General features: G+C 40.6%; 7 protein-coding genes across 7 annotated transcripts; 6 read left to right on the forward strand and 1 right to left on the reverse strand.

The window, feature by feature from the left end:
• Positions 1-1,353: 1,353 nt before the first annotated feature.
• SS1G_09085 (hypothetical protein) lies at positions 1,354-5,985 on the forward strand (the record flags this gene model as incomplete). Its single annotated transcript, XM_001590270.1, has 5 exons — positions 1,354-3,513; positions 4,127-4,663; positions 5,192-5,311; positions 5,437-5,690; positions 5,853-5,985. 5 exons carry the CDS (start codon positions 1,354-1,356, stop codon positions 5,983-5,985), a joined length of 3,204 nt encoding a protein of 1,067 aa, XP_001590320.1.
• Positions 5,986-7,667: 1,682 nt separating this feature from the next.
• SS1G_09086 (hypothetical protein) lies at positions 7,668-9,156 on the forward strand (the record flags this gene model as incomplete). Its single annotated transcript, XM_001590271.1, has 2 exons — positions 7,668-8,971; positions 9,111-9,156. 2 exons carry the CDS (start codon positions 7,668-7,670, stop codon positions 9,154-9,156), a joined length of 1,350 nt encoding a protein of 449 aa, XP_001590321.1.
• Positions 9,157-9,446: 290 nt separating this feature from the next.
• On the forward strand, positions 9,447-12,392 carry SS1G_09087 (hypothetical protein; the record flags this gene model as incomplete). The annotated part of the gene is made up of 1 exon (XM_001590272.1): positions 9,447-12,392. The coding sequence occupies one exon, from the start codon at positions 9,447-9,449 to the stop codon at positions 12,390-12,392; it is 2,946 nt and encodes a 981-aa protein (XP_001590322.1).
• A 1,593-nt stretch (positions 12,393-13,985) lies between these two features.
• Positions 13,986-15,196, forward strand: SS1G_09088 (hypothetical protein; the record flags this gene model as incomplete). Its single annotated transcript, XM_001590273.1, has 3 exons — positions 13,986-14,306; positions 14,398-15,042; positions 15,092-15,196. The coding sequence occupies 3 exons, from the start codon at positions 13,986-13,988 to the stop codon at positions 15,194-15,196; spliced, it is 1,071 nt and encodes a 356-aa protein (XP_001590323.1).
• Positions 15,197-16,864: 1,668 nt separating this feature from the next.
• SS1G_09089 (hypothetical protein) lies at positions 16,865-19,009 on the forward strand (the record flags this gene model as incomplete). The annotated part of the gene is made up of 5 exons (XM_001590274.1): positions 16,865-17,109; positions 17,257-17,524; positions 17,724-18,326; positions 18,410-18,586; positions 18,707-19,009. The coding sequence occupies 5 exons, from the start codon at positions 16,865-16,867 to the stop codon at positions 19,007-19,009; spliced, it is 1,596 nt and encodes a 531-aa protein (XP_001590324.1).
• A 1,394-nt stretch (positions 19,010-20,403) lies between these two features.
• Positions 20,404-20,769, reverse strand: SS1G_09090 (predicted protein; the record flags this gene model as incomplete). The annotated part of the gene is made up of 2 exons (XM_001590275.1): positions 20,404-20,555; positions 20,745-20,769. The coding sequence occupies 2 exons, from the start codon at positions 20,767-20,769 to the stop codon at positions 20,404-20,406; spliced, it is 177 nt and encodes a 58-aa protein (XP_001590325.1).
• Positions 20,770-21,777: 1,008 nt separating this feature from the next.
• Positions 21,778-24,373, forward strand: SS1G_09091 (predicted protein; the record flags this gene model as incomplete). Its single annotated transcript, XM_001590276.1, has 6 exons — positions 21,778-22,028; positions 22,273-22,295; positions 22,513-22,581; positions 22,806-22,913; positions 23,296-23,779; positions 24,085-24,373. The coding sequence occupies 6 exons, from the start codon at positions 21,778-21,780 to the stop codon at positions 24,371-24,373; spliced, it is 1,224 nt and encodes a 407-aa protein (XP_001590326.1).
• Between the last annotated feature and the right edge of the window lie 1,946 nt (positions 24,374-26,319).

The following is a 26,319-nucleotide window of genomic DNA, read 5'->3' on the forward strand; positions in this document are numbered from 1 at the left end:
GGGGTTTGAGTTGGTTTGTGGTGAGTGTGGTGAGTGTGGTGAGTGTGGTGAGTGTGGTGAGTGTGGTGAGTGTGGTGAGTGTGGTGAGTGTGGTGATGTGACGGAAATCCCTGCTTTCCTCCCACCCTTATTATATAAGAAACCTCAGGTACATTAACCATGTCCACACATGATACGATTACTCGAGATTAGTATGCGATTTAGGTGACCTGAGGATCAGATCCGGACAAGTACTAGGTATCAATGGTTATCGGTAAAGTAAGATCATTGGAGGAATAAATATGACTTCTTTTTGCCTAGCTATTGCGGCTAGGCCATTCATTTGTGTATATATAGAGTAGCTATCCCCATCTACAGGTGCTCTTCACCTGTAGATTCTAAGTTAAATACAATTGCTGGTCTATAAACACCCTTTTGGTCACAGGTGAGTATATATTATAATAATATATCTTTGGAGATTTGTATCTGTATGGATGTCACTATCTGATTTATTAAAAGATTGGGTGGAAGAGGCCTCTATATTGACTATATTACTACGTCTGTAGGCATATTAATCTCCTCTTGGTATCCTCGGAGGGGACCAATATGCCTGCTTATGGTTCGTCTAATCTAGCCTGTTTAGGTAACCGTATTACTAATCACGACACGTGATTAGTACCGGTAACTTCTATTCCTTTTAACATGATTGAATATAAATATAAATATAAATATAAATATAAATATAAATATAAATATAAATATAAATATAAATATAAATATAAATATAAATATAAATATAAATATAAATATAAATATAAATATAAATATAAATATAATTAGTAGATGGAGCTGGAATGATTATATAATATATATTGCAATACTGTTAAAAGGGATAGAAGTTACCGGTACTAATCACGTGTCGTGATTAGTAATACGGTTACCTAAACAGGCTAGATTAGATGAACCATAAGCAGGCATATTGGTCCCCTCCGAGGATACCAAGTGGAGATCTTAATATGCCTACAGACGTAGTAATATAGTCAATATAGAGGCCTCTTCCACCCAATCTTTTAATAGGTTATGAGCCCGGTTAGCATGGCCTCTGGACATAATTGACGCGATCATTATCACAATCCAACTCGCGGAGTTGAAGAGTGCGCGGCACTACCTTACGATCAGCACGCGGTGCTGTGATCACTACTACCATCAACTCGCGGAGTTGAAAGAGCACGCGGTGCTACTTACGAATAAAACGTACGCGGTACGACAGAAAACACGCGGTGCAAATTATACTTATATTTACAATCTGTGTGGATTTATCTATACAGAAAAAGGGGAAGAAAAACCTTGCAAATTCTCTGCATAGATACCAAGATGGACGAAATCAAAGAGCAAACGAAAAGCATCCCGAACCTCACCCAAGAGACCCACGATCGATGGTTTCGACAAATGAAAATACAATTGAAAGGAAAGGATTGGTTCTATACGATTGAGTCTACATTGCAAGAGCATGCTAAGGTTGGAGGAGTTGGGATGGAAGTCGATGGTACCGAAGTTTTCCCGATCCTCGAAGGAAGCAAAGTCGTGAACATCAGGCTTAACCTCGATAAGAAGGCCAAATATTTGAAAGATGAAGCTAGTGCACTATCGTACATGTGCAGATCACTCAGTGACGACGATGAAGCGCTTGTTGATGAGTACGATACAGCACGAACATTATGGAACTACCTGAAGTCAAAGTACTCAAGAACTAGTGATATCACAGCCAATTCGTACTTAACAATGATCCAAACATTTACCTTCAAGCCTACTAGCCATCCAGAGATGACTGTTATTGAAGCCTGGGATAAACTGAAAGAATACCGACGCAAGCTTGGTGCTGCCAACCCCGCATTCAAGGATTCATACAGAGACGAAGCTCTATTTTTAGTTCTGACTAGAAGCCTACCAAGCGAATACCAAACAACAATCGATGCTATGAGCGTTCAAAGCACGCTAGCAGTGGAAGACAAGATCAAATATCTCACAGCTAAAGAACTCAGCATTCAAGAGACAGAACAAGCCCATACTGCTAGCGGAAAGTACGTAATCCCAAATCGACGAGGAGAACGCAGAGGATCAAGCCCATTTGCAAAGCAAGAACAAGACGATGAAGCCAAAACCTATGTTTGCCACCTGTGTGAGCACGAAGGGCACTTTCTACGTGATTGCAAAGATCTCACACTCGCACAAGCTCTGATCCGCAAACACTATAAAGCCCAGCAACGGAAAGCAACACTTAGAAAGACAACCAAAGTGTCATTTCCTAAGAAAAGAAGTAATCAAGCTCATCTTGCAGATGGCGAAAGTCTTTTAGTTGATCTCGATTCATCAGAAAGCGAAGAAGAGTCTGATGACGAAGAGTGCCATGTCTCTAAAGAACTCATTCGTAAGACCACCCCTTCTCGTTGGTACGCAGATACCGGCGCTTCCTCACACATGTCTGATCAACTTTCACTCTTTAGAGATATCAAGAAGATAAAGAGAAAGACGATAAAAGTTGGTGGGGGAGTTATGTACTGTGATCGGATAGGTACTGCTGCAATGGAGCTAGGAAATGGTGGTATGGTTTTACTCTCAAAGACGTTGTATGTACCGGGATTAGGAGTCAATCTCCTCTCCGGCAAGAAGATCTGTGAAGCTGGACTCAAGGGCAGGTTCAATTCAGATCGTATGTACTTTCGAAAGAATGGAATAAATATCATCAAAGCAAAAATGGATAGAGGAATTTATATGATCTCGGATATCGCGAAAGGATATGAAGATGTCGCTCTACAGAGCACAGAGATTATTAGTGATATTGAATCGAACGAGATCACTCTAGACACCTCCTTAGACAAGAACAAAAAGGATCTAGAAACTTATCTACTATGGCACAGACGATTTAACCATCTTGGCCCAGAGAAAATACGGAATCTCCATAAAGTTACTACACTGGGAAAGCCGATCAAAGTCCCATCCAAAATCCCTGTATGCGAAGTGTGTGCGCTCACCAAGATGAAGAATCTAATCCCAAAACAACTCAGTCCTCACAAGACGAAAAGATTAGAGCTTATTCATTTTGATATCGCTGGCCCATTCCCAAGGTCTTTACGAGGAAACCGCTATTTCCTATTGATCATAGACAGCTGGACAAGAGTGAATTGGATTTTGACCTTGAAGACAAAAGATGAAGCTATACCGAGATTGAAGAAATGGAAAACCGAATTAGAACTTGGCATTGGTGATGAGATAGTAGCCGCTCGAACTGATAATGCACCAGAGCTAATCCAAGCCGTTAAGGAGTGGAACTCTGGGACCCGATCAGAACTGACTACCGTAGCATCATCTCATCAAAATGGAACTGCTGAAAGAAACATCGGCACTGCCGAAGCCGATATGAGAGCTATGCTAAAGGAAGCTGGATTGCCATTGGAATTCTGGGACGAAGCTGTTGAATATGATGCACACTGCAGGAATAGAACGAACACTGGACCGATCATTGACGACAGCGTTGTAAGCCCAATCGAAGCGTTTACTGGATCAACCCCCGACATCACCCATTGTAGAGTCTGGGGGAGCAAGTGTTATGCATATATCAATCCAAAGACAATCCCGAAGGACCAACGGCACGACAAATTACGAGATACAGCTCGAGTAGGCATCTTTATGGGATACTCGCACACGACCAATAAGCATGTTAAGGTGTACTCGCCAGAGCTAGGCTACACTGTACGAGCAAGCCGAGTGACTATAGACGAATCCAAAAAGGGCGGAGACTTAGACCTAAGAATAAGAAACTCTGTATCAGGACCCCAAGGTACAAAAAATATCATCCCTGATAGGAGACCCAGAGGTAGACCTCACAAGGTACAAGAAGTACAAGAATCCCCACTCGAATCCTTACAAGATACTGCTACCCCTGAACCCCCGAAAGTAGTAATTCCCAGCGCATCTAAAGTAGACAATATCCAGCAATTCAACGAAGACAGTGAAGGGAATATCATCGAAATCGATCCATCCACAGACCCAATACTATCTCCAGGAACAAAAGAGATAGACATACTAGATACTGCACCTGTAACCAATCAATCCTCAACCGAAACCTCAACTACACCTATGGATATAGACACCCCTGAAAGATACTCTTTTTCGGAAACGCAAGCGAGACGATAGTGAGCCAGATGAGCATGTCCAGAAACTGATAAGAGCAATGATAGCGATACTCTCAGCAGACCCTGATGGAAGTGCTATCGAACATGCTATGATCTCCATACCCCTTACATCTAGGATCGACCCGAGCGTTAAAACAAAACTATCCGAAAACCTTCAAGTGATCTTAGGGAGCTCTACAGACGAGGATACAGCTTTCCCCGCAGAACAGATTCTAGGAATCCCTATTCCTAACACATATAATCAGGCAGTCTCGGACCCTGAATATGGTGAAAAATGGAAGCGAGCTATCGAAGAGGAAATCAGCTCATTGATTGCAAATGGTACCTGGGAAGAGTATATTCTGCCGAAAGGAGGGAATCTTGTTTCAACAAAATGGGTATTCACAATAAAGACGAAGGACAACAAGGTCGAGAGATTCAAAGCACGGCTGGTAGCAAGAGGGTTTAGTCAAGTTCTCGGAAAAGACTACAATGAGACCTTCGCTCCTACAGTACGACTCGATACACTCCGTTTGTTCTTAGCGATCGTTGCGAAAGAGAACTTGGAATGCTGGCACTTCGATATAAAGAACGCTTTTACAGAATCTCATCTCAAGGAAGAAATATACCTCGCGCCACCTCAAGGAGTCAATGTATCAAATGGGTACGTTTTACGCGCATTGAGAAGTTTATATGGCCTTAAGCAAGCGGGACGAGATTGGAGTCAACTTCTAAAGTCCGAATTGATCAATTGGGGCTTCACTCAGAGTCTCGCTGACCCATGTCTCTATACATTCGCCGCTCGCCAACTCAATTTGCTAGTATATGTTGATGATATAATTGCCTCCTCGACTTCAAAGAATCAACTCGATTGGTTCTCTGTAATACTCTCCTCGCGCTTCAATGCCAAGAACCTGGGGGAGATTAGTAAGATTCTAGGCATTAGAGTTATAAGAGATCGAGCAAACAGATCACTCACATTGGACCAAGAAGAGTATCTGGAAGCTATGCTAACCAAATTCGGAATCTCGCACGCTCAGCACCATGCTAAGAAGATACCCGCTGCCGACTACTCATGTTTACGACCCGCTACTGAAGATGACGAACTGATTGATGTTACTGAATATCAACAAGCCATAGGTAGTCTTATTCACCCAATGGTATACACAAGACCAGACATCTCCTTCGTACTAGGCGGCTATCACAGTACATGGCAAAGCCAGCAAAATGCCATGGGATAGGAGTAAAGAACCTAATGCGATACCTGAGAGCTACGATCACTCAGAAACTCAAATATGGACCTGAGGGAGTACAGTACCAAATCGCAAAGGAATACAACCTATCAGCAGATACTATAAAAGTCTTCACTGACGCAGATTGGGCAAGTGATCGATATGATCGGAAAAGTATTTCTGGGGGAGTTGCTATGTTTTATGGAGGACCGATATCGTGGGCTAGCAAGAAGCAGAATTCAGTAGCAACGTCAAGTGCTGAGTCCGAATACATATCAATGGCGATGTTCACCAAGCAAGGGAGATGGTTAGCTCAAATGCTCAAAGACCTTGGAAAGGCGGAATACGTATCTACACACGGAGACACTGTTCAGATACTAGGCGACAATCAAGGAGCAATAGCTCTAACCAAGAACCCGCACCTGCATGAGCGATCAAAGCATATTGATATATGCTACCACTTTATCAGGGATCTTACTGAAAAAGAAAAGGTAGTGACTAGCTATATCAATACGTCAGATATGGTAGCAGACGGGATGACCAAACCCCTAGCAAGAGTAGCATTCGAAAGGTTCAAAGAGATGCTAGGATTGAGACAATAGAGATGCGGAGGATTGGGGAGATTGAAGGTGGTAACTCCTATGGGGGAGTGTTAAAAGGGATAGAAGTTACCGGTACTAATCACGTGTCGTGATTAGTAATACGGTTACCTAAACAGGCTAGATTAGATGAACCATAAGCAGGCATATTGGTCCCCTCCGAGGATACCAAGTGGAGATCTTAATATGCCTACAGACGTAGTAATATAGTCAATATAGAGGCCTCTTCCACCCAATCTTTTAATAAATACTAAATATATATACTCTATATAGAGTAAAGAGTTATATATCAAGTTTTATGAGGTTGGATAAATGAATGAATGGATGAGATAGATGAGATGTATAAGGTGTTGGATATAAGATAAATAGAATAAATAATATAAATATATAAAAAAGAAAGTAAAGCGTATGTATACAAAGTATATAAAGTCTTGAATGAGGAAAGAGAGAGAGAGAAAAAAAAAAGCATTATTATCTCAAATTTATAAAAAGAATTTATTTTCATATATGTTAAAGTGAATGGTTCCTGCGTAGCACGTGCACACGGCACTAGTCCTATTAGGACTAGATTGAGAAGCTCTCTGTAAGAGAGCTTCGCACTTCCGTAGAACTTAGAAGAGAGATTAACCTACTAGACCAATATTACCTCAGTTCTGCCCTATCAGCTTCCCACTATTCCCTGTGTGAGGTCATTCCTTTTAACAGATTATATATAAATTTCTATTGAATTTTTAATCCATATTATTTAAATATATTGATTTCTTTTAAAAAATGTAATATATAAAACATTGGTTTTAAAATGTTACGAGGTTTGCCGTCTAGATCACGTGGAAGTGCTCTAGGCTCTCGAGGTGATTTATAACTAGACATTAAGCAGGGACTTAAGTAATGACAATGATGCAACTCGTAACTAATAGTAGAGTATACTAAATTATTGATCTTGATCTTGAGCACGAAGCTCTATATAAAGAGAATCCATATTGATTATATAGACCTTCGTATTCCAACATTGGAGCGATGGAGCTAGGGAGCGAGATTCGAATCTCGCTCCTTCGCTCCCTCGCTCCCTCACAAGACTATCCATGTGATCCTATAACACGTGATAATAGTTTATAATGTTACAACGTAACACTTAAGACTAAAAGTTGAAGGGGAAGTCTGAAATAGATTTATTTTATAAAGACTTGAGAATGAAAAATATAATTAGAATATAAAATATTTGATTAAGATTGAGGTAAGAGCAGATATGATTATTCAGTGGATAACATAAATGATCTTAGTATAAATATATATTTTGTTGAAATTCACCTCACGCTAGTATGCGAGTTATGGGCCTAGAATTGAGGTCATATGACCATAAACACGGGAGGTGCACGGACCATAATTGGGAATATCTTCAATTCTACCATTACTGTAACTTAGATCCTTAGTTTAACCTACATCTAATAATACTACTACTTCCAAACAACTCAGTTTGAAAAGGTTATGAGCCCGGTTGCACAGTAGTGATTAGAAGGCAGAGCAGATCGAGTAAGGATCGGCACAGCTGGTAGGGGTGAAACAGAGTGAAGATCAGAGTCTTCACACAGTATCACCAAGGCAGAGTTGAACGACAACATAGCCTATAATTCAAAAACACAAAGCGAAAGACCACCCCACAATCAACAAATACAACGACCTCTAAGATGTCGGATTCGACCAACCCATCGAAGCTCGACCAGAGCAACCACGAACGATGGTTTAGACAAACAGGAATACAATTAAGAGGAAAGGGATGGTATTACACAATTGAAAGAACATTAGATGAATATGCAACAGTTGCAGGACCCACGACAGCAACTGATGATGCAACTGCGCCCCGTCGATGCTACAATATCGAATTGAAATCAGAATACTTGAAAGACGAAGCAAATGCACTATCGTACATCTGTACAACACTCAACGACGATGACGAGGCACTCATCGATGAATACCCGACAGCATATGCACTCTGGGCATACCTTAAATCGAAATACACTAGAGTTAGTGCGGTTACAGCAAATACATACATGACCATGATCCAGAACTTCAGATTCCAGGCCCGATACCCATTCTTGGAAATGACCATTCATACAAGTCATGGGGACAAATTGAAAGAGTACAGAAGGAAGCTAGGAGCCGCTGACGAAAGCTATCGATCAGCATACCAAGATACTGCCTTATTCTTGGTGCTAGCCCGTAGCCTTCCAGCAGATTATCAAGGAGTGATTGATGTATTGGATATACAAACCAACCTCAGCATCGATGATAAGATCAAGCATCTACAAGCAAAGGAATTACGCTTGGCAGACAATCCCGAGCAAGCTCAGATTGCAAGTAGATCTAGGTACACCCCCGAAAACCGAAAATCAGATATCGAGGCCCCAAACAAGATATGTTACCTTTGCAAGAAGGAAGGCCACTATATACTGAACTGTTCACATTTGGAGAGAGCAAGCAAACTCCTTTGTAGCTACCTCCGACATCATAAAAGAAAGAGATCAACGAAACCAAGAAAAGTCCACTTTAACAAGCGAGATGATGCATACCCCGTTGATGATGACTCTGAATCAGACTCCGATACTGAGGATATGATAGAAGAAGATTGTAATTTGACAAAAGAAACCATCAGTAAAGCTTCCCCTAGTAAATGGTATGCCGACACAGGCGCTTCCTCACATATGTCTGACCAATCTTCATTATTCAGGACAATAGAACCGATTGCCAGGCGAAGAATAAAGGTTGGTGGGGGAGTGATGTATTGCTGTCATTGGGGAACAGTGGATATGATATGCGAGGATGGTTCTAAGATGTTGCTCTCAAACGTTTTATATGTGCCAGGGCTGGGAGTGAATTTACTATCGGGAAAGAAAATCTGCGAGAGAGGATTGCGAGGAGAATTCAACTCTTGTTATATGTATTTCAAAAAGGAGAATAAGAAAATCATTTGTGCTAGGATACAAGATGGAATGTACGTGGTCTCGCATGTATCAAAGGATTACGAAGAAACAGCTCTTTATTCGAATATGGATGGAAGTGATCAAGAGAAAGGTTTATCCTCGGAGATAATCGATGGTACCAAAGGCATTGATGAAGAACTAACACTCAAGGAGAAAGAAAGGTATCTGCTATGGCATCGAAGATTCAACCATTTAGGACCAGACAAGATCAGGAGTCTGCACAAAGTATCCAATATAGGAAAGCCAATAAAGGTTCCCACTATATTAGATATCTGCGAAGTGTGCATACTCACCAAGATGACAAACCGTATCCCTAAACAATTGAGTATCCATAAGTCGAAGAGGCTCGAACTCATACATTTCGATATTGCAGGACCATTTCCAAAATCAATTAGAGGAAACCGGTACTTTATACTGATCATTGATAGCTATACAAGAGTGAACTGGATTATTCCACTTAAGTATAAAGACGAGGCTATTCCAACAATGAAAGAATGGAAGAAAGAGATAGAGTTGGCTTCTGGGGAAAAGATAATTGCGGCTAGAACTGATAATGCACCAGAACTCCTGCAAGCTATTCGCGAATGGTCATCAGGCGCACGCTCGGAAACTACGACGATCGCTTCCTCACATCAAAACGGACCTGCTGAACGGAATATAAGGACAGCAGAAGCAGATATGAGAGCGATGCTCAAAGAAGCCAGTTTACCATTGGAATTCTGGGATGAAGCTGTTGAACACGACGCCTATATTCGAAATCGAACCAATAGCGGCCCCGATGCAAACGGAATAGACCGATCTCCTACCGAAGCGTTCACAGGTACGATCCCTGATCTAGGGATGTGCAAGGTCTGGGGGAGCAAGTGTTATGCCTACATAAATCCTAAGACAATTCCGAAAGGGCAAAGGCATGATAAGTTAAGAGACACTTCAAGAGCAGGCGTATTCCTGGGATATTCGAAAACCACGAACAGACATGTCAAAGTGTATTCGCCAGAATTAGGATATACATTCAGATCAAGTAGAGTTGTTATCGACGAATCCTGTAAAGGAGGCGATATGGATCTTAAGCTGAGAAACTGCGAATCTGGACCGCAAGGTACAAAGAATATGGAGCCAGATCGAAGATCTCGAGGGAGGCCAGCAGCAAACAAGGCAACTATTCCAATTACAATACCAGATACGCCTTCACCAACCCCAATCGAACCATTTTCTCCGATGCAGATTATACCGAATACAAAAATCGTATCAAATGCTCCTGCTGCTCCTACTGTAGAGCTGAAATCAGTAATACCAGACATATCTATACCGTCATACGATGAAGATGAAAACGGGAATATCCAGCAGACAAATGAAGGAGTAGTACCAGACGATATCACATCAATCAAACCTACCGCAGAAGATACCCCAACGCAAGAGCCTACTTCTGCAAGTCCAGAACCTGCACCCGAAGCAGATTTTGGGACCGTCCCAAAATCTGCCAGCGAACCCATTTCTACAGGGCCAGAAACCGCGATCGATATGCAATCGCCCGAAGAACAGGAAGACGAAATGGAATACGATATGGACCCTCCAAGATACCTAACGCGAAAGAGAAAAAGAGAGATGGAAGGAAATCCTGACGGACAACGGTACAATAAGATCGTAAGAGCGTTGATCGCAATGGCAATGGAAGCCAAGACCTACGAAAGCGATGAACATGCGATGGTTGCAATCCCAAGTTTCCACACAGTGGATCCCTATATCAAGAACAAGATCGTGACCAATTTTACTACCTTACTCCAGAGTAAAGTCAGTGACGAAGATACAGCATATCCAGCTAGTGAGGTCCTAGGAATCAAAATACCAAGAACCTATAATGAGGCAGTATCGGACCGGAAATATGCTGTAAAATGGAAGGAGGCTATACAGGAAGAAATCAATTCTCTAGTTCAGAATGGTACTTGGGAAGAATTTATACTTCCTAAAGGAAGCAATCTAGTTTCTACAAAATGGGTATTTACAATCAAGACAAAGGACAACAAAGTTGAGCGATTCAAGGCAAGATTAGTAGCTAGAGGATTTAGCCAAGTACTAGGAAAAGATTACAACGAAACGTTCGCGCCGACGATGAGGCTGGATACACTCCGACTCTTCCTTGCTATTGTTGCTAAAGAAAATTTGGAATGCTCTCATTTCGATATTAAAAACGCTTTCACGGAATCCCATCTTAAAGAAGAGATCTACCTTGAGCCACCGCAGGGAGTCAAAGTCGAAAGAGGCCATGTATTGAAAGCATTGCGAAGTCTATATGGACTAAAGCAAGCCGGAAGAGATTGGAGTTTGCTACTGAAAATGGAACTCTTAAAAATGGACTTCGTACAGAGCCTGGCTGACCCGTGTCTGTACACATCTCAGGACCACAGCATAATGCTATTGGTATACGTCGACGATATCGTCGTTGCATCACACCAGAAATCACAGATCGAACGATTTGGGGAAGAGCTGTCGACACGCTTCAACACCAAGAACCTGGGGGAGATAAGTAAGATCCTAGGTGTCAGAATCATTCGCGACAGGAAAGCATATACATTAACCATGGATCAAGAAGAATACCTCGACGCTATGCTGAATAAGTTCGGTATCACCCACGGACAGCATCAAGCCAAGAAAGTACCAGTAGCAGATTATACACACCTCCGACCAGCGAACGATGATGATGAGCTGACGGATGTAAACGAATATCAACAAGCAATAGGGAGCGTAATCCATCCAATGGTATACACTAGACCAGATATAGCGTTTGCAGTTGGAAGACTCTCACAATTTATGGCAAAACCAGCAAAGCATCACAGTATAGCCTTAAAGAACCTAATGAGATACCTACGATCGACAGTCAAGCAAAAACTATGGTTCGGACCAAAGGGAGTACAATCTGATATCTGCAAAGAGTACAATATGCTAGATGATACAATAAAGGTATATACAGATGCAGATTGGGCTAACGATAAACAAGATCGGAAGAGCGTCTCAGGAGGAGTTGTGATGTTCTATGGAGGACCTATATCATGGGCTAGCAAGAAGCAGACATCTGTAGCAACTTCCAGTGCAGAAGCCGAGTATATCGCAATGGCAATGTTCACCAAGCAGGGAAGATGGATTGCCCAAATACTTAAAGATCTGTCAAAATCAGGCTACATCGGGAAGAAAGGGGATACAGTCCAGATGTTGGGAGACAACCAAGGTGCCCTAGCCCTAACCAAGAACCCACGGTTGCACGAGAGATCCAAGCATATAGATATCAGCTATCATTTCATTAGAGACCTAACAGAAAAGGAGAAGATCGCCACTGATTACATCAACACATGCGATATGGTTGCCGATGGAATGACGAAACCGTGTACAAGGGTCGCCTTCGAGAGATTCAAGAAAATGCTGGGACTAGTAGCATAAAAGGATCAACAGAATGCCCTCAATGGGGGAGTGTTGAAATTAAGGTCATTATGGGCCTAGAATTGAGGTCATATGACCATTATGGTGCACGGACCATAATTGGGAATATCTTCAATTCTACCATTACTGTAACTTAGATCCTTAGTTTAACCTACATCTAATAATACTACTACTTCCAAACAACTCAGTTTGAAAATATTTAATGATTTTGTTTGTTTGAATTGAAATAGAGGGAAGCGGGATATCATTTTAAGTGTTGAAATTTGAGAAATGAGAAATTGATTCTTGATGGAAGGCTACTTTGGAGATTTACCCGAGTTATAATTTTTCTTTGGTGAATCAGACGTAGCTATAATACAGATGGAAGTCTTGGTTTATTGGGGTTTAGAGGATGGAATTATACGTCTAGAGGTGAATCAGTGATGAGATGTTGATGAATCGAGGAGAGTGTGTTGGGGTTCGAATGGGGTTTTCTAGGTGTGTAACATAGAAAATGGATATGAATTGACGATAACGTGTAGGTAGAAGAGTGATGATTACTGTGAACTATGAGTTTAAATGACTGGTATAGATTAGAGGAATTCTTTTACATTTCTTTCGTAGTGGATACGAAGATGATGAATCTGTAATAGTGTCTAGGGAATTGATGAGATGGGAGTACGTGCACTGGTTAGATATACGGAGCTTCTCAAAGGAGGATGAAAGGATGATTGTTTTTGGTGGATTTGATGTTTTGAAGCGGGAGGTTTGGTGGTGGTAAGGTTAGAGGAGGGAAGATTTGATGATTCTGGATTAGGGTGGATGTTTGCGAGGAGGTGTGGAAGCAGTGAAGAGGGGTTGAGGATGTATAAGTTGTAACAGATAGGCTGTGATAGATGAGCTGTTTGTGAGCGGGTAGAATATAAAGGAGAGAAATGAGAAGGAAGGTCAAAGTTTGAGTAGCGAGGGGTCAAGGGAAGTTGCAGGTGTAGATGTTTATAACCGGCAGAATTTTATGGATTTACCTTTGGTTTCAACCGAGAACCATTTTCCTTGTTTATACGACTTCTATGTATAGCCTGTGATCTGTTGGCATAGTCGAAAGTAGAAAGTACTTTCCCTTCAATAGATAAATTCAACTGTACCCAAGTATACCCCTTAATTAAACGATGATTTATATGATTGGATATTTCTCTATATTCGTCCTCATTCATTCATACTACAGATATTTGATAGGACTGGAAAGTTACATAATTTAAAATATATGAATTATACAACTTGTAGATGCAGTACCTATCTATATACATATCAAAGGAAACAACGTCGTCCATCTAAAATCTGACATACCAGAATGTGATCCGAGATTATGGAGGGGTACACAGTATGATTATGTAAGTGTCGTACTCCGTCATTGTTGATGCCTGAATCAATGCCTCACCCCGATTAGAAGCTCTTTCAAGAAAAAGTTCAGTCGCATCAACCTCGAAAGTATTTTTGATCATCATCTTGAAAGCTCACAATCAACCACCACCAATTCCTTCCGATCCGACATTTTTTCTCTAGCATACATTGATACCCTTATATCTTCTGAGTGTTATCTTTTTATAGAAAAAAATGTCGTCTTTTGCGCTAGAGAAGGAATCGCCTTTGGGCTTCCTTTACAATAATGCTGTCGCTGGGGCTTTGTCAAATTCATACAATACTTTCCAAGAGAAGAGGGAAGCGCTGGGTCTTTCAAACCCCGGAACAGTTGAGAATATTGCTAGAGAGGTTCAACGCGATGTTTTTCTCAACAATTACACATTCTCTGGTCTGAGGGCGGATCTGACCAAGCCTTTCAGCATGGCTCCATTATTCCAAGTCTCTCATGCATTCTCTATGGGATCTCAAGGTTTACCACCATATACATTTGGTGCTTTATTCGGCACAAACAAGGTCAGTAATTGGTTGTGAAAATGTCCTCACCATTTTATACGAGGCTCCCACTATCAATTTTTAGAAAAGAAGCTGACATTGCGGTTGGCAGATCTTTATGCAAGGAAACATGGACAATGAAGGTCAACTCACCACTCGATTCAATTACAGATGGACTCCAGCTTTCGTTACCAAGACCCAACTACAAGTCGCCCCTGGTCAAGCTATGATGCAATTAGACAACGAGTATACTGGAAAAGATTTTACAGCTTCGATCAAATCTCTTAACCCTTCAATACTTGATGGAGGATTCACAGGTATCTTTATTGGTCAATACTTACAAGCTGTTACTCCAAATCTCGCTTTGGGTTTGGAGGCTGTCTGGCAACGAGCGGCAATGAACCAAGGTCCCGAAACTGCAGTCTCATACTGTGCCAAATACAAGGGTAGTGATTGGATCGCCAGTGCTCAATTACAAGCCCAAGGAGCCGTAAACACATCTTTCTGGAGAAGATTGACAGATAAGGTCGAAGCTGGTGTGGATCTTAACTTACAATTCGCCGGGTTGTCTGGAGCTGGTATGATGGGAGGACCTATTAGAAAAGAGGGTGTCACAACTGTTGGTGCCAAGTATGACTTCCGAATGTCTACTTTCAGAGCTCAAGTTGATTCAACTGGAAAGCTGAGCTGCTTGTTAGAGAAGAGAGTTGCACCACCTGTTCAACTTACCTTTGCCGCCGAGATGGATCATTTCAAGGTATGTAATTTTCACCTCGGATCCGAATGTTCACTAATAATTTCTGTAGCAAGCAGCAAAGATCGGAGTAGCAGTTTCCATCGAATCTGGCGACGAAGCGGTCGAAGAACAAGCAATGGCAGCTGGAGGCGCTCCTCCTCAAATCCCATTTTAAACATATACGATTCGATACAATGCTTCTTAAAGCGCATCCTCCACTCCCAAAACTAATGGAATTTAATGTCAACTTAAAACCTTTTACGAGCAAGAACATGTACACCGACTAGCCACCTACTTCATCTACGTAACGGACTCATTTCTGCTATGCCAAACCTACACGAAAAGCTTCTTCATTTTCTTTCGAGATGTCTACAACGATGAACCTCGTTTCTTTACCAATAGTGGGAGGCGGTACATCTCTGCATACATTTCCGAACCAAAAGACGATGATCCAATTTTTTTTTTCTTTCTTCTATCATACCATAGAATTTCTTTATACCTCATGTTCTCGGGGACTCTGCGTTGTTGGAGCAGCATATCTGAAATTTGGGTTGGAATGGAAAGCATTGTGAGTGCTTTTGTTTAAGATAGCAGATAGGTTCTTTACAAAATCGGGGCATGGATGATGCATGAGATATCATGAGGAAGATGTTATATGAGGATAGGTGCTTCTGTATTATAGTGATTCGATTTTGCAGCGACGACGATGGGATGGAGGCATGACAATATATGTCAATGTAGATATGTAGCTGTGTATAAAAAGACAGGATATGAATGAATGTCTCATAAAGTCGAAGATGTAGTAAGATAATTCATATAACTGAAGTGAAACATCAATACTTTTTATATTAAGGCATTTCAAACATCCAATCCAGGCAGAGATAAATTAAAACCCCGCTTCATCCCGGCCATCCAAATTGAATTTTTTTTCGGAAATAAAGACTTATGATTGGTCAAATTCAGCGCATTGATTACCACTTATCTCATAATCTTATTATTAGCTAAACCCAAAGTTCTCAACTAAGCAACATTCTTGAACCGCATTTTCGACCTCAACCTCGTGAAAACTTATCCACCACTGATAATCGATTTTGAAAGACTTTGAAGGTAGTTGGACCACGAGATAAAGAAGTTAAGAGTTCATCACCGAGAAGATTGCTCGACCATACCTGAAACTACCAAGCGTCGAGAAGTTTTGGAGGGGTATATTTAAGAGAGCCGGTGGAGCAACAGAGGCTTCTTGAAACGAAACGAAAGGAAAATATTGAAATAAAGCTCCGCTTCATTACTTCTGAGAATCCACGAACGAGTATACGATATTCCCGTCTGTTTATCTTTCTTCTTTGTGAAGGCGAGATCTTTAAGGGTGCATTGGATAGAGAAAGGTACCTCATCACACGATAGACCGGAGTACACTTTAAAGTCACGGGATTTTCAAAGGAAAGAGTGAGCAGGAGTAAGCAGAAAAAAGCAAGAAAGTAGGAGCCACAGGTTACTGTGAGACACATTCATATCGTTGTCAATTTTCGGGATAATCAATTTTGCTGGACAAAGACCAATCATAACAGATTCTGAGTGAAGAACTACTTTTCAGAACAATCTTAGCAAGATATCGAGAAAGATGGATACTTTATTGTGAGTGGTTATGACTCTCTGGTTATTCACTTTACCCCCTCGTTTAAGTTCGAGGCAACCTTGTGATTATTTTGGTGCACCATACCTCTTTCCTTTTCTGCTTTACACTTTCTTCCAACAATAATTAAAAATTGCAATGAATTCCTCCTCTTCTCAATCGCCGCCACTACCACGATTTTCTCCTGGGCGCTCTCCTAGCACTCTCATGATGGAACTCGACCGTATCGATACTTTTTTTGCTGAGACTGACCAAGAGCTTAGAACCGCGGAAATCGCAGCCAATTCTCCTCGTTTTCGTCGGAGATCTTCAACTTTCATTGATGGAGTTCATGATTTGCCAGATGAGAAGGCCACTTTGGCCCCGGCTCAATTGTATTCAACCGAGTCGGGTAGACTTTTTCATTCTGGAAGAATCGCTATCGTTCTAGTTGGGCTTCCTGCACGTGGAAAGACGTGAGTTATCTTTCCCACTCGAGGTGTTAGATCTACTCCTACTAATTGATTGCTCTTGCGCAGACATATTTCCGTTTCACTGTCCCGTTATTTACAATGGTAAGTTCGATTTGTGATCCGAAATGTCTTCTTTGCTAATTGTTCTAGGTTGGGTGTTAAGACCAGAATTTTCCATTTGGGAGATTATCGACGTGCTACAATGGGCCCAGGTCAGGATGTTCCTGATGATTACTTCTTCATTAATGCATCTGCCGCTTCAGTTATGCTTAGACAGAAAATTCTTAAGAAGTGTCGTGAGGATATTTATGCTTGGCTCAATCATGAAAATGGCCAAGTTGCTATCTATGATGCTGTCAACCCTCTTTCAGGTGGACGTAGATCTCTTGCAAAAGAGTTTGCCAAGCATGATGTACAGGTATGTGGTGTATAACAACAATATGATACCTGATGAGCAGTGGTTAATTTTATTCTAGACTTTGTTCCTTGAATCGTATGTTACAGATGAGAAGATACTTCAAGAAAATGCAAGAAGTGTCAAAATATCATCTCCAGATGTAAACCTCCCTTCAGAGCGTTGGAAATATCAGGATGATGCTAAGATATCACAATCGCAGTTCGTTGGCATGGATCCCGAAGATGCTGCCAAACTTTATCTCAAAAGAATTGATATGAAAATTCCTCACTTTGAAACTATGACTGAAACTGACCTCAATTATGTTAAAATGATCAACGCCGGCGAGCGCATCGATTATAACAACGTTAGCTTTGGCTACCTATCCCATCGAATTGTCTTCTACCTTATGAACCTTCATATCAAATCTCGCCAAACATTCTTCGCCCGTGCCGGCACATCTAGCTTAGATGATTCTTACAAAGCCGATGCATCACTTTCAGATGAAGGTCGAGCATATGCCCAGAAGATGTCAGATGCATTACTCAAACACCGTGAAGAAGAAAGAGCAGCTTCTATTGCAGCAGGTGGCTCAGATGAACCACTTAAACCATTAAGTGTTTGGACATCTACCAGAAAGAGAACAGTTGAGACGGCGGAGTATCTTAGAGGAAAAGGATTTAGAGTTAGACAGAGAAGTCAGATGAGTCAGTTAAATCCGGGTATTTGTGAAAAGATGAGTGAGAGAGCTTTGAGAAGATTGTACCCGGAAGAGGTGAAGATGCATGAGTTGGATCCTTATCATCATAGGTATCCTCGTGCTGAGGTATGTTCTTCTTTTTTGATGTTTCCTTTCCTAGACCTTGTTATCAATGCTCGTTGAATACATGGATACTGACGAAGAAATAGTCATACCATGACCTCGCAGTCCGCATGGAACCAATTATTCTCGAGCTCGAGAGAGAACAAAATGATCTTTTAATTATTGCTCATGAATCTGTTTTGAGGGTTCTTTATGGATATCTAATGGCTTGTGATGCTATGAATATCCCTACCCTTAAGTTTCCTAGAAATGAAATTATCGAGGTATGTATTGTTCCTCTTTTCTCAGCTCAATTTGATTCTCTCTATCATCCCTTCTTATTCTTCAAACTTCCCCTAGTCTGTCATCCAATAATAAGCACATACTAACCCTTCCTTTCATAGATAATTCCCGCCTCCTACCAAAACGAAGCAAAACGTATTCACATCGATGGACTCGCCCCAGAAATCATCCCCGGCTCCCCGGAAGATATTAGAATCCCAGTACCTCCTTCCACTGGCCCTTCGGCTATTCCTTCGGGCGTTCAAAGCCCTTTCCCGGGAATTGGTACGCCAGCTTTAGGTGGAAGTGGAGTAGCTACTCCTGTTGGTGGTGGAGAGAAGTTTCTTGGGGAGAAGAGTAGTAGTATTGGGGGAGAAAAGGGTAAAGTGGTGGGAACGGGAATTAATCCTTTGGCGCAGGATTAGATGTTTTAGGGGATGGATGAATGGATGGGTAATAAATATTGTTTGTTTTTTTGAAATAAATTATGGATAGGATTGCGAAGTGTTAGATTGCAGTGGGAATATGAATATGAACTTGAAATTGAACTATTTGTGGAAAGAATCGAACTTGCCATGTTCATTATATCACATCGTCTCTCGATTCGAACGATGAAATGAGTATATCAGCAAGACTGACCCATACACTTTTCACATCGCTTTCATACTCAAAGTAAGCCTATCCTGATATCTAATATTTGATATCTCATATCTGTTATGTTCATTTATATTCCTTACACTCTTTGAGAACTTTCAAATTATAAATCCTTTATTCAATTCTCATTCTTAAGTCAAAATAAATTTATATACAAGAGTCAAATTGTCTCTTGATTAAAATTCTTTTCTAATTAGTTATTTGAAAAGATTTTTTTGGAAAAATATTTTATAAAGAAAAGAGTCATATATTATTATAAAATCAATAGATTTTTTAAATTTGATTTTATTTTTATTTGGGAATTCTTAAGTACAATTGAAATATTCAGGGATTCAAAGTCTTTTTTAAATTTATAAGATTTTTATATTTTTTTTGAGTTTATAAATAAATGTTATAATTAAGATAAAAAATTTTATTTTTATTATTAGATCTTTTTTAATTTTGTTTAATTCAGATTCTTATCAGTTGATTAATCAATGTCTATTTTTGTATATTTTGAAGTATTTACATTATTAGTATTATTTATATTTAAATAATTTTGGTATATTTGTGACATTTTCAAGTTGCAGGATTAGTATTAGTATTAGTATTATAGACTGTCGGTAACTACAAAGTGTATTTGTTAGAATAAGAGCTTTCATTATGTTAGGGTATGGCTGCTAGATGTATATAAAAATCAGAGATATAAACCAATAGATAGTAAATTTCTTAGAAACTAATCAATGTCAAAGGTGTCCGGATTATACAAGATTTTCTACCGATGTCAGGACTGGTAGTAGAGTTAGTTTCATCAATGATGCGCCCACCTCGCAGAGCTCTGTTTTATGTAGCATCAGTTGTGATGAAACTAGGGACCCTTCGATTTGGTGATCTTGTGGATATAAAATGCTGAGTTTAATAGATAATTTATCCTATCATTTAATTACTGATATCCTATACAATAATGTATCTTATGGATGCGATTCCAGAGTATTCGCTGAGTTTTTGTGGCCATTAACCGCTGGTAGAAAATCCGCCATTGAAAGGGAGAAATTGAATTTCGTATACTTGTAATTGGATATATACCTCTAATTATATCACACCGAGGGATCTGTTATCGAAGTATAAACCATCATTCATTCTAGAAGAGTTTTTCCCAGAATTTGCTATCGTGGATCCGGGATCCCTAGAGTAAATCTTTGAAGAGATAGAGGAGAATACTGTCAGATTGGATGTTTCGATCACCAGGCGTCAGGATGAGAGCAGATTCATGGAACTTCAAACTTGCGGGATTTTCTCGTAAGCTAGTTAATTGAGGCTCAGCAGAATCTTCTAGCCCTGTGGGTTCTGTGCATTATTGGGAAGCGGGATAGTCTTCATCTCAAGCTACTGCGGGTGGACATTATGATCTCCCGGCGAGCGGAGCCGATATACAGCACAGCTAGACCATGGCAAATGTAGTCCCGGCCCGACCACCGTATCAAGTGTAAATATCTACTCATCGTAAGACTCCTGCTGGGAAGACACTTCTTATAACCGCCCCATGAGACATGTCTGCAGAAAGTAGTTCTCACAGTCGATTCATCATTCTAGATCTGGCTCTAATTGCCATTTAGGCCAGCCTTCTTCAAATCGCCCCTTTGGAAGCGGATCTGCTTGATACCGCATGTCGGGCTATTTTTCAACAAGCTGTGATGATCTTCGCTATTATTTCGATTAGAGAAAAAAGTACCTAAGCGAGAGAAGGATGAAGAAGTATTGGATTTTAGGTGCATTGATTTTGTTTAAAGAAAAGTAGATAGCTGCAAAAGGACTGATGCACCGGCTGCAAGACGAAGAATATATATATTTAAATGCACGTTGCCTTTATATATGTTTTCTGACTTTTATGTTGATGCAATGTGAATGTGTAAAATACTGGGCATTGTTGAGACTCGCTAGTGGGTGAGTTTAGATTTAACGGTCAGCTTCTTGGTCCGGCTTTTGTAGTACTTAAACTAGAATATGCAAGATATAAATTTGGGAAAATGATTACTCTTTTAGATAAGAGACGCGAAATGTAGTTTGGAAGAAGTGTGCACCGTTGTTGTATTCTTTCCAATGATTGTGGAATATAATCTTTCCTTATCTTTTTTTTATTTTGTAGAAAAACACCCCCTTTCATCTTTGCGTTTTTGCGATAATCGATTCCCTTGCTTTTAGTGTTGAATTTCTAGGTAATATCTGTCTTATCCTTCTCAGGTTTACTCACTTTTGCTTGGTTACTTTAGAAATACATGATAGCCGCATCAACTTTCATTTGACCAGTTGTTTGGACAAGTGTCAGTTAGTTCTAAAGATATTTGGTGGTGTGGTACTTAAATCAGCGATGAGTACATGCAGTCCATGTTTCTATTTCCTATTGGTTTTGTGAATGGCGAAAATTTGAGTATCCACTATCAGCATGATTTCATCAGCGGCATATGTTGCGTATCCGGCGCCAACATGTCCTCATTAACTTATATAAATGTGAAGGTTTCCTTTCTTTCGAGTCAATTTTCGATCACAAAATCATATCGCAATGGCAGAAATTCTCGGCGTTATCGCGAGCGGCATCGCAGTTGCTCAAGTAGCGAGTGCAATCGTTGAGAGTATTCGGGAGATATATTCTCTAACTTCGGAAATAAAGGACGCACCCAAGAAATTGGGCGATTTGTTAGTAGAGATTGAATTTCTTGGAGAAATACTGGTGACTATGGTGATCAGAGTCACACAGGAATCACAGGTCAATCCAGCACATTTCAAGATTTTGAAGCATTGTGAAACAGCAATGTAAGACCTGGATGGTATAGTAAAGGTTTTGGAGAATAATTTGAGCAAGGATGGTGGAAGGGCCAAAAAGCAATGGCGAGCGTTGAAGATAGTTCTTAAGGGTAAAGCTCTGGAAGAGCTGGTGGAGAGGCTAGAACGAGCAAAATTACTCTTGACACTGGCTTCAAACTGTCAGAGCATGTAAGTTGGTTCTACCTTGACCTCCAAGCTCCTTGGTTCTCCAATTAATAAATATTGGACACAGCGATGCAACAGACGTTGATCCAAGTATATAACTCAACGACGGAAATGAACGCAATGCAGAAGAACAAATCGATTACCATTCCGGAACACTATCCCGTTCCAGTCTCCAAAAAGGAAACTAAATCTTTGATAGGATGGGCATTCAATTCAAATTGGCTGTTTTCCTCATGTTCTACCACATCAACAACATACCAGCAAAGGAAAAAGACACGTTTTACAGATGTTACTGCTGACGCGATAGTTGCCGATGATGATTCTGAAATCGACGTCGACTCAAAGATTGTTCCAAGAGCTTGGATAAGAATGAGAGGTATTTCTACCAAGCAAAGCCGACGATTCGGAAGCTGGAAATACTCATTTCGGCCCATCTCTGTGGTTCCCGACAGCTCGCCAATTTTTGAAGTTTGCAGGAATGGGGATGTCAGTGAAGTGATCCGTCTGATACAGAGTGGTATGGCAAGCGTATTCGATACTAGCCAAGAAGGATGGAGTTTACTACACGTGAGATTACTAACCATAACTTTTTCACATTAGCCTGGCGAGAGCATAATAGTTCGCAGCTTGCCACTTACGCGCAGACCTATGTCGATGGTTGCTTGCTCAAGGAGTTCAGGGCAATGAACGTGACGCTCGGCACGGATGGTATGCTACATCAGTAATTTGTTGCCCGATTAATCTGGACTGATGCATTCAAGGACTGCACTGCATGTTGCAAGCTCCGTTCCCAGTGAGAGAAACCGCTGGGATTTGGACTCCGCTCCTTTGCGGCCGCTTCGATATTTTAATAAATTAAGCCATAATAGCGATGCCCTTAGCACCATCCGAGTCCTCGTAGAAGTTGGAAAATGCGACCCAATGCAACATCCGAGGTGGCCAGAGACACCCTTACATGCTTATCGTGGTGAAGCGGAGCCTTTCAATTACATGCTAACCCAAGAAGAATTCTTTGTCTCCATTGATCCGCAAGAACCTAATGATACGTATGTGCTGGGAGACCATGTATTTTACAATTCTGATCTCTCAGAGACAATTGTCAATTACATGATGGAAATAAGTACTATATTTTCAGAGTCTCGACGTTTGAAGGACGGCTTTCCTAGATGCCCAGATGCCCTGTATCGTTTGTTATCCTTACTAACTGATAATCTACATGATCGTCGAGACATCCACACATGTACCGCAACTATTTCGTTCATTTCTGCCCTTCTAGAAATGAGAGTGGATGTCCATCGCAAAGACAAATTTTTTGGGTCACCATTGTCATGGGTAATCCAATCGGATGTTTATAACGACCGATCCTACTCGACTGTTATGGAGAATTTGCCTTCACTGATCATGACATGGTTTGGATTCTTAAGGAAATTTGACTACGATCTACAAGACTACATCCTTCAAGAATGGGAATATTACCAGCGTTGTATAATTGACCCGCTTGGGCGTTGGGGTTTCTGGTATATGCATATTTTTCATGCCCGCAACACCGAAAATATTTCTTGCAAATTCGAGTGGTGCGACTATCGCCATCACTATAGGAACATGTTTTTACAAATTCGAAAGAACCGAATGCCTGGAGCTTGGGATGATGACGTGAACCGCGGACTGTCGTATCTCCCGGTGCACAGGTTTTTACATGATGAGGCTACCGCGTTCAGAATACGGAGGCCTCACAGATCACCAGACTTTGAAATGTAAGTAGAAATCTAAGGCCTTTCAAGCTTCAAACCAAAAAGATTGCTCCGGCCACAAAAAGCTAATTGGTAATATGGAGGTCATTTGGGATCGGTCCACTGATAGATGGAGAACAAAAGTTCAGTCATAAAGGCTCTTTGATGCGTCGAATGTTAACTTGTAATTGTCATTTCTTCTGGGATATTAGGTGTCCTCATGAGCCTTCTTTCGGTAAGTATAATGCTGAGACTGGTAAAATGGATTCGTGTGAACATTTAGAAGAAGAGAGCAATGGCGGATGTGAGGATAGTTGTGAGGATGATGATAATAATGACGGGGAAGGACAGAAAGACAAAGATGTCCAAGAAGGTAACTCCGAGAGCCAATGCGAGAGTGATTATTACTGCTGTGAACACTGTGGAAGAGGCTATTAGGATTTGACTGTGGTGGTTTAAGAATGATCACTCTAATGTGTTCGAAATTAGTTGGCTTTGGATATTCAATGTGCGTTCCAAGCCCTGAGGTGCAGTTTGCCTGCTATATCGTGGTGGAAGGTACCATGATTTTGATGCTGTTGTCTCTATGCCTTTCTATTTCTGAAGAACGTCCAAAGTGCAGATGGAAGTGATGAATGTATGCGGTCGTCTTTTAGCTAATTTAGATCTTTGTACTTGGCCATCGGATGCAGGAAATTTAGCAAAGGTTGCGATGATATGGTTCCGTCCATTGCGAAAAAGCCAGTTACGACTTGAAAAAGTATTAGGCGAATTAGTCGTACTTATATCAAATAGACAAGATGTTTATCCTGCTTTAAGAACAAATTTCAGAACTATAAGTCTTGAGAAGCCGCAAGATTCTGACGACGTGATATCTATCTTCAAGATGTACGTACGGTTTGTCGGGCTGGGCTTGAACCCATATAGATTCCTGCTATCATAAATTATACCGGAGTCTTGAAAAGATGAAGACGATGAGGGCTCTGATACTGGTATGAGCTTGCGTCTATCTTCTAATCATGCGGCTGGGAAGTATTTTATATTCCGCTTTAATACACAAGAAGAATGGCTGCAATATATAAAATAAACCTTGCCTAATATCGTCATGAAATATACTTGACGAATAGCTTTTAATCAACCTTTCAATTTAATCACTTGATCGATAATGATATCTTGATAACAATGAGATGGTGAAGAAGATTGAGTATGAATTTTTCGCTTCCTTCAAAGGGAGCCTATTATCTGAGAGATTTCGAAGAGCTCTCTCATTGCTCCTCATTTAGCCACACTAAGTAGAATGAAAATTCTGCAGAATCTCTGGCAGTATAAGTATGCAAAGAAAGAAAGAAAAGTAATGGATTAAGCAACCGGTTAAGCCCCCTCTCCCCTAATTTTGGACTCTTCTTCGCTAGAGAGTACTCATATCGAATATTTCAAGATGAAGAGCAGATAATACCATTAAGGTTTGGTGTCTAATCCAATCATCCCTTCAATTTTTCTGCCGACTGGCCCCACGCTTGGAAACGTGAATCGCTCCTGAAAAGATTCCCTGTTATTTCAATATCAAAGTGATCAGGTATTATCGATTTGCCAAGAGTATCTAATAGATTTCCCTATCTGACGATCAATCATCTGGGAGTCTAAAAATCAGGTTTCCTGCTAGTGGTATGTAGATAGAAGTCTTTTTTGGTATGTGAGACTTTTCGCCAAGGTTGTGCCATTTCTATCTTCCTTGTATAACAAATTGATCTGCCTATCAAATACTCTGACAAGTGGAATTTCCTAGCAAAATCTAAATCATTGGCGTAAGCCACAGTATGAGCAGATATGCAACAAATACATTAAACTCCGCCTAAAATATCGGTAGAGATGTAGTGATTTGAGATAGATCTGATAAGATACCCCAGATTTCCTTAGTCTTCGTCTATTCTTTCCGTTGTGCCAAGAAGACTAAAACTACCACCACTGCCTCTCAAACCCAATGGATTCAATCACCCGTAATACTAACTCCATTGAACTTGAAAGGAAAGCTAAAACTAATCTAAATCATTACTATTTCATTGTGCATGAAGCTTAGATATGCAACAAATACATTGAACCAAAGTCTAGAACATCAGTAAAGGTATAGTGTTCCTTGATATCTTACTATTGCTTAGCCCTGACTATCTACTTTCACTTGCCAACCAGGATTTTCAGTACCGATACCTTTCAACCAACTGATTCCCGTCAACTTTGTTAAGTAGATCTTAAGATAAGCCAAAATGTATCTTGACCCATAAATATGTCATTGTGCATAGAGTTTAGATGTGCAACATATGTATTTCTTTATTTTGTGAAATTTTATTGGAGGGATATTGATGACTAGAGAAGTGACGAATCATATT

This window comes from Sclerotinia sclerotiorum, genomic scaffold (assembly GCF_000146945.2).
Source record: "Sclerotinia sclerotiorum 1980 UF-70 scaffold_12 genomic scaffold, whole genome shotgun sequence".
Classification (NCBI taxonomy): Eukaryota; Fungi; Ascomycota; class Leotiomycetes; order Helotiales; family Sclerotiniaceae; genus Sclerotinia; species Sclerotinia sclerotiorum.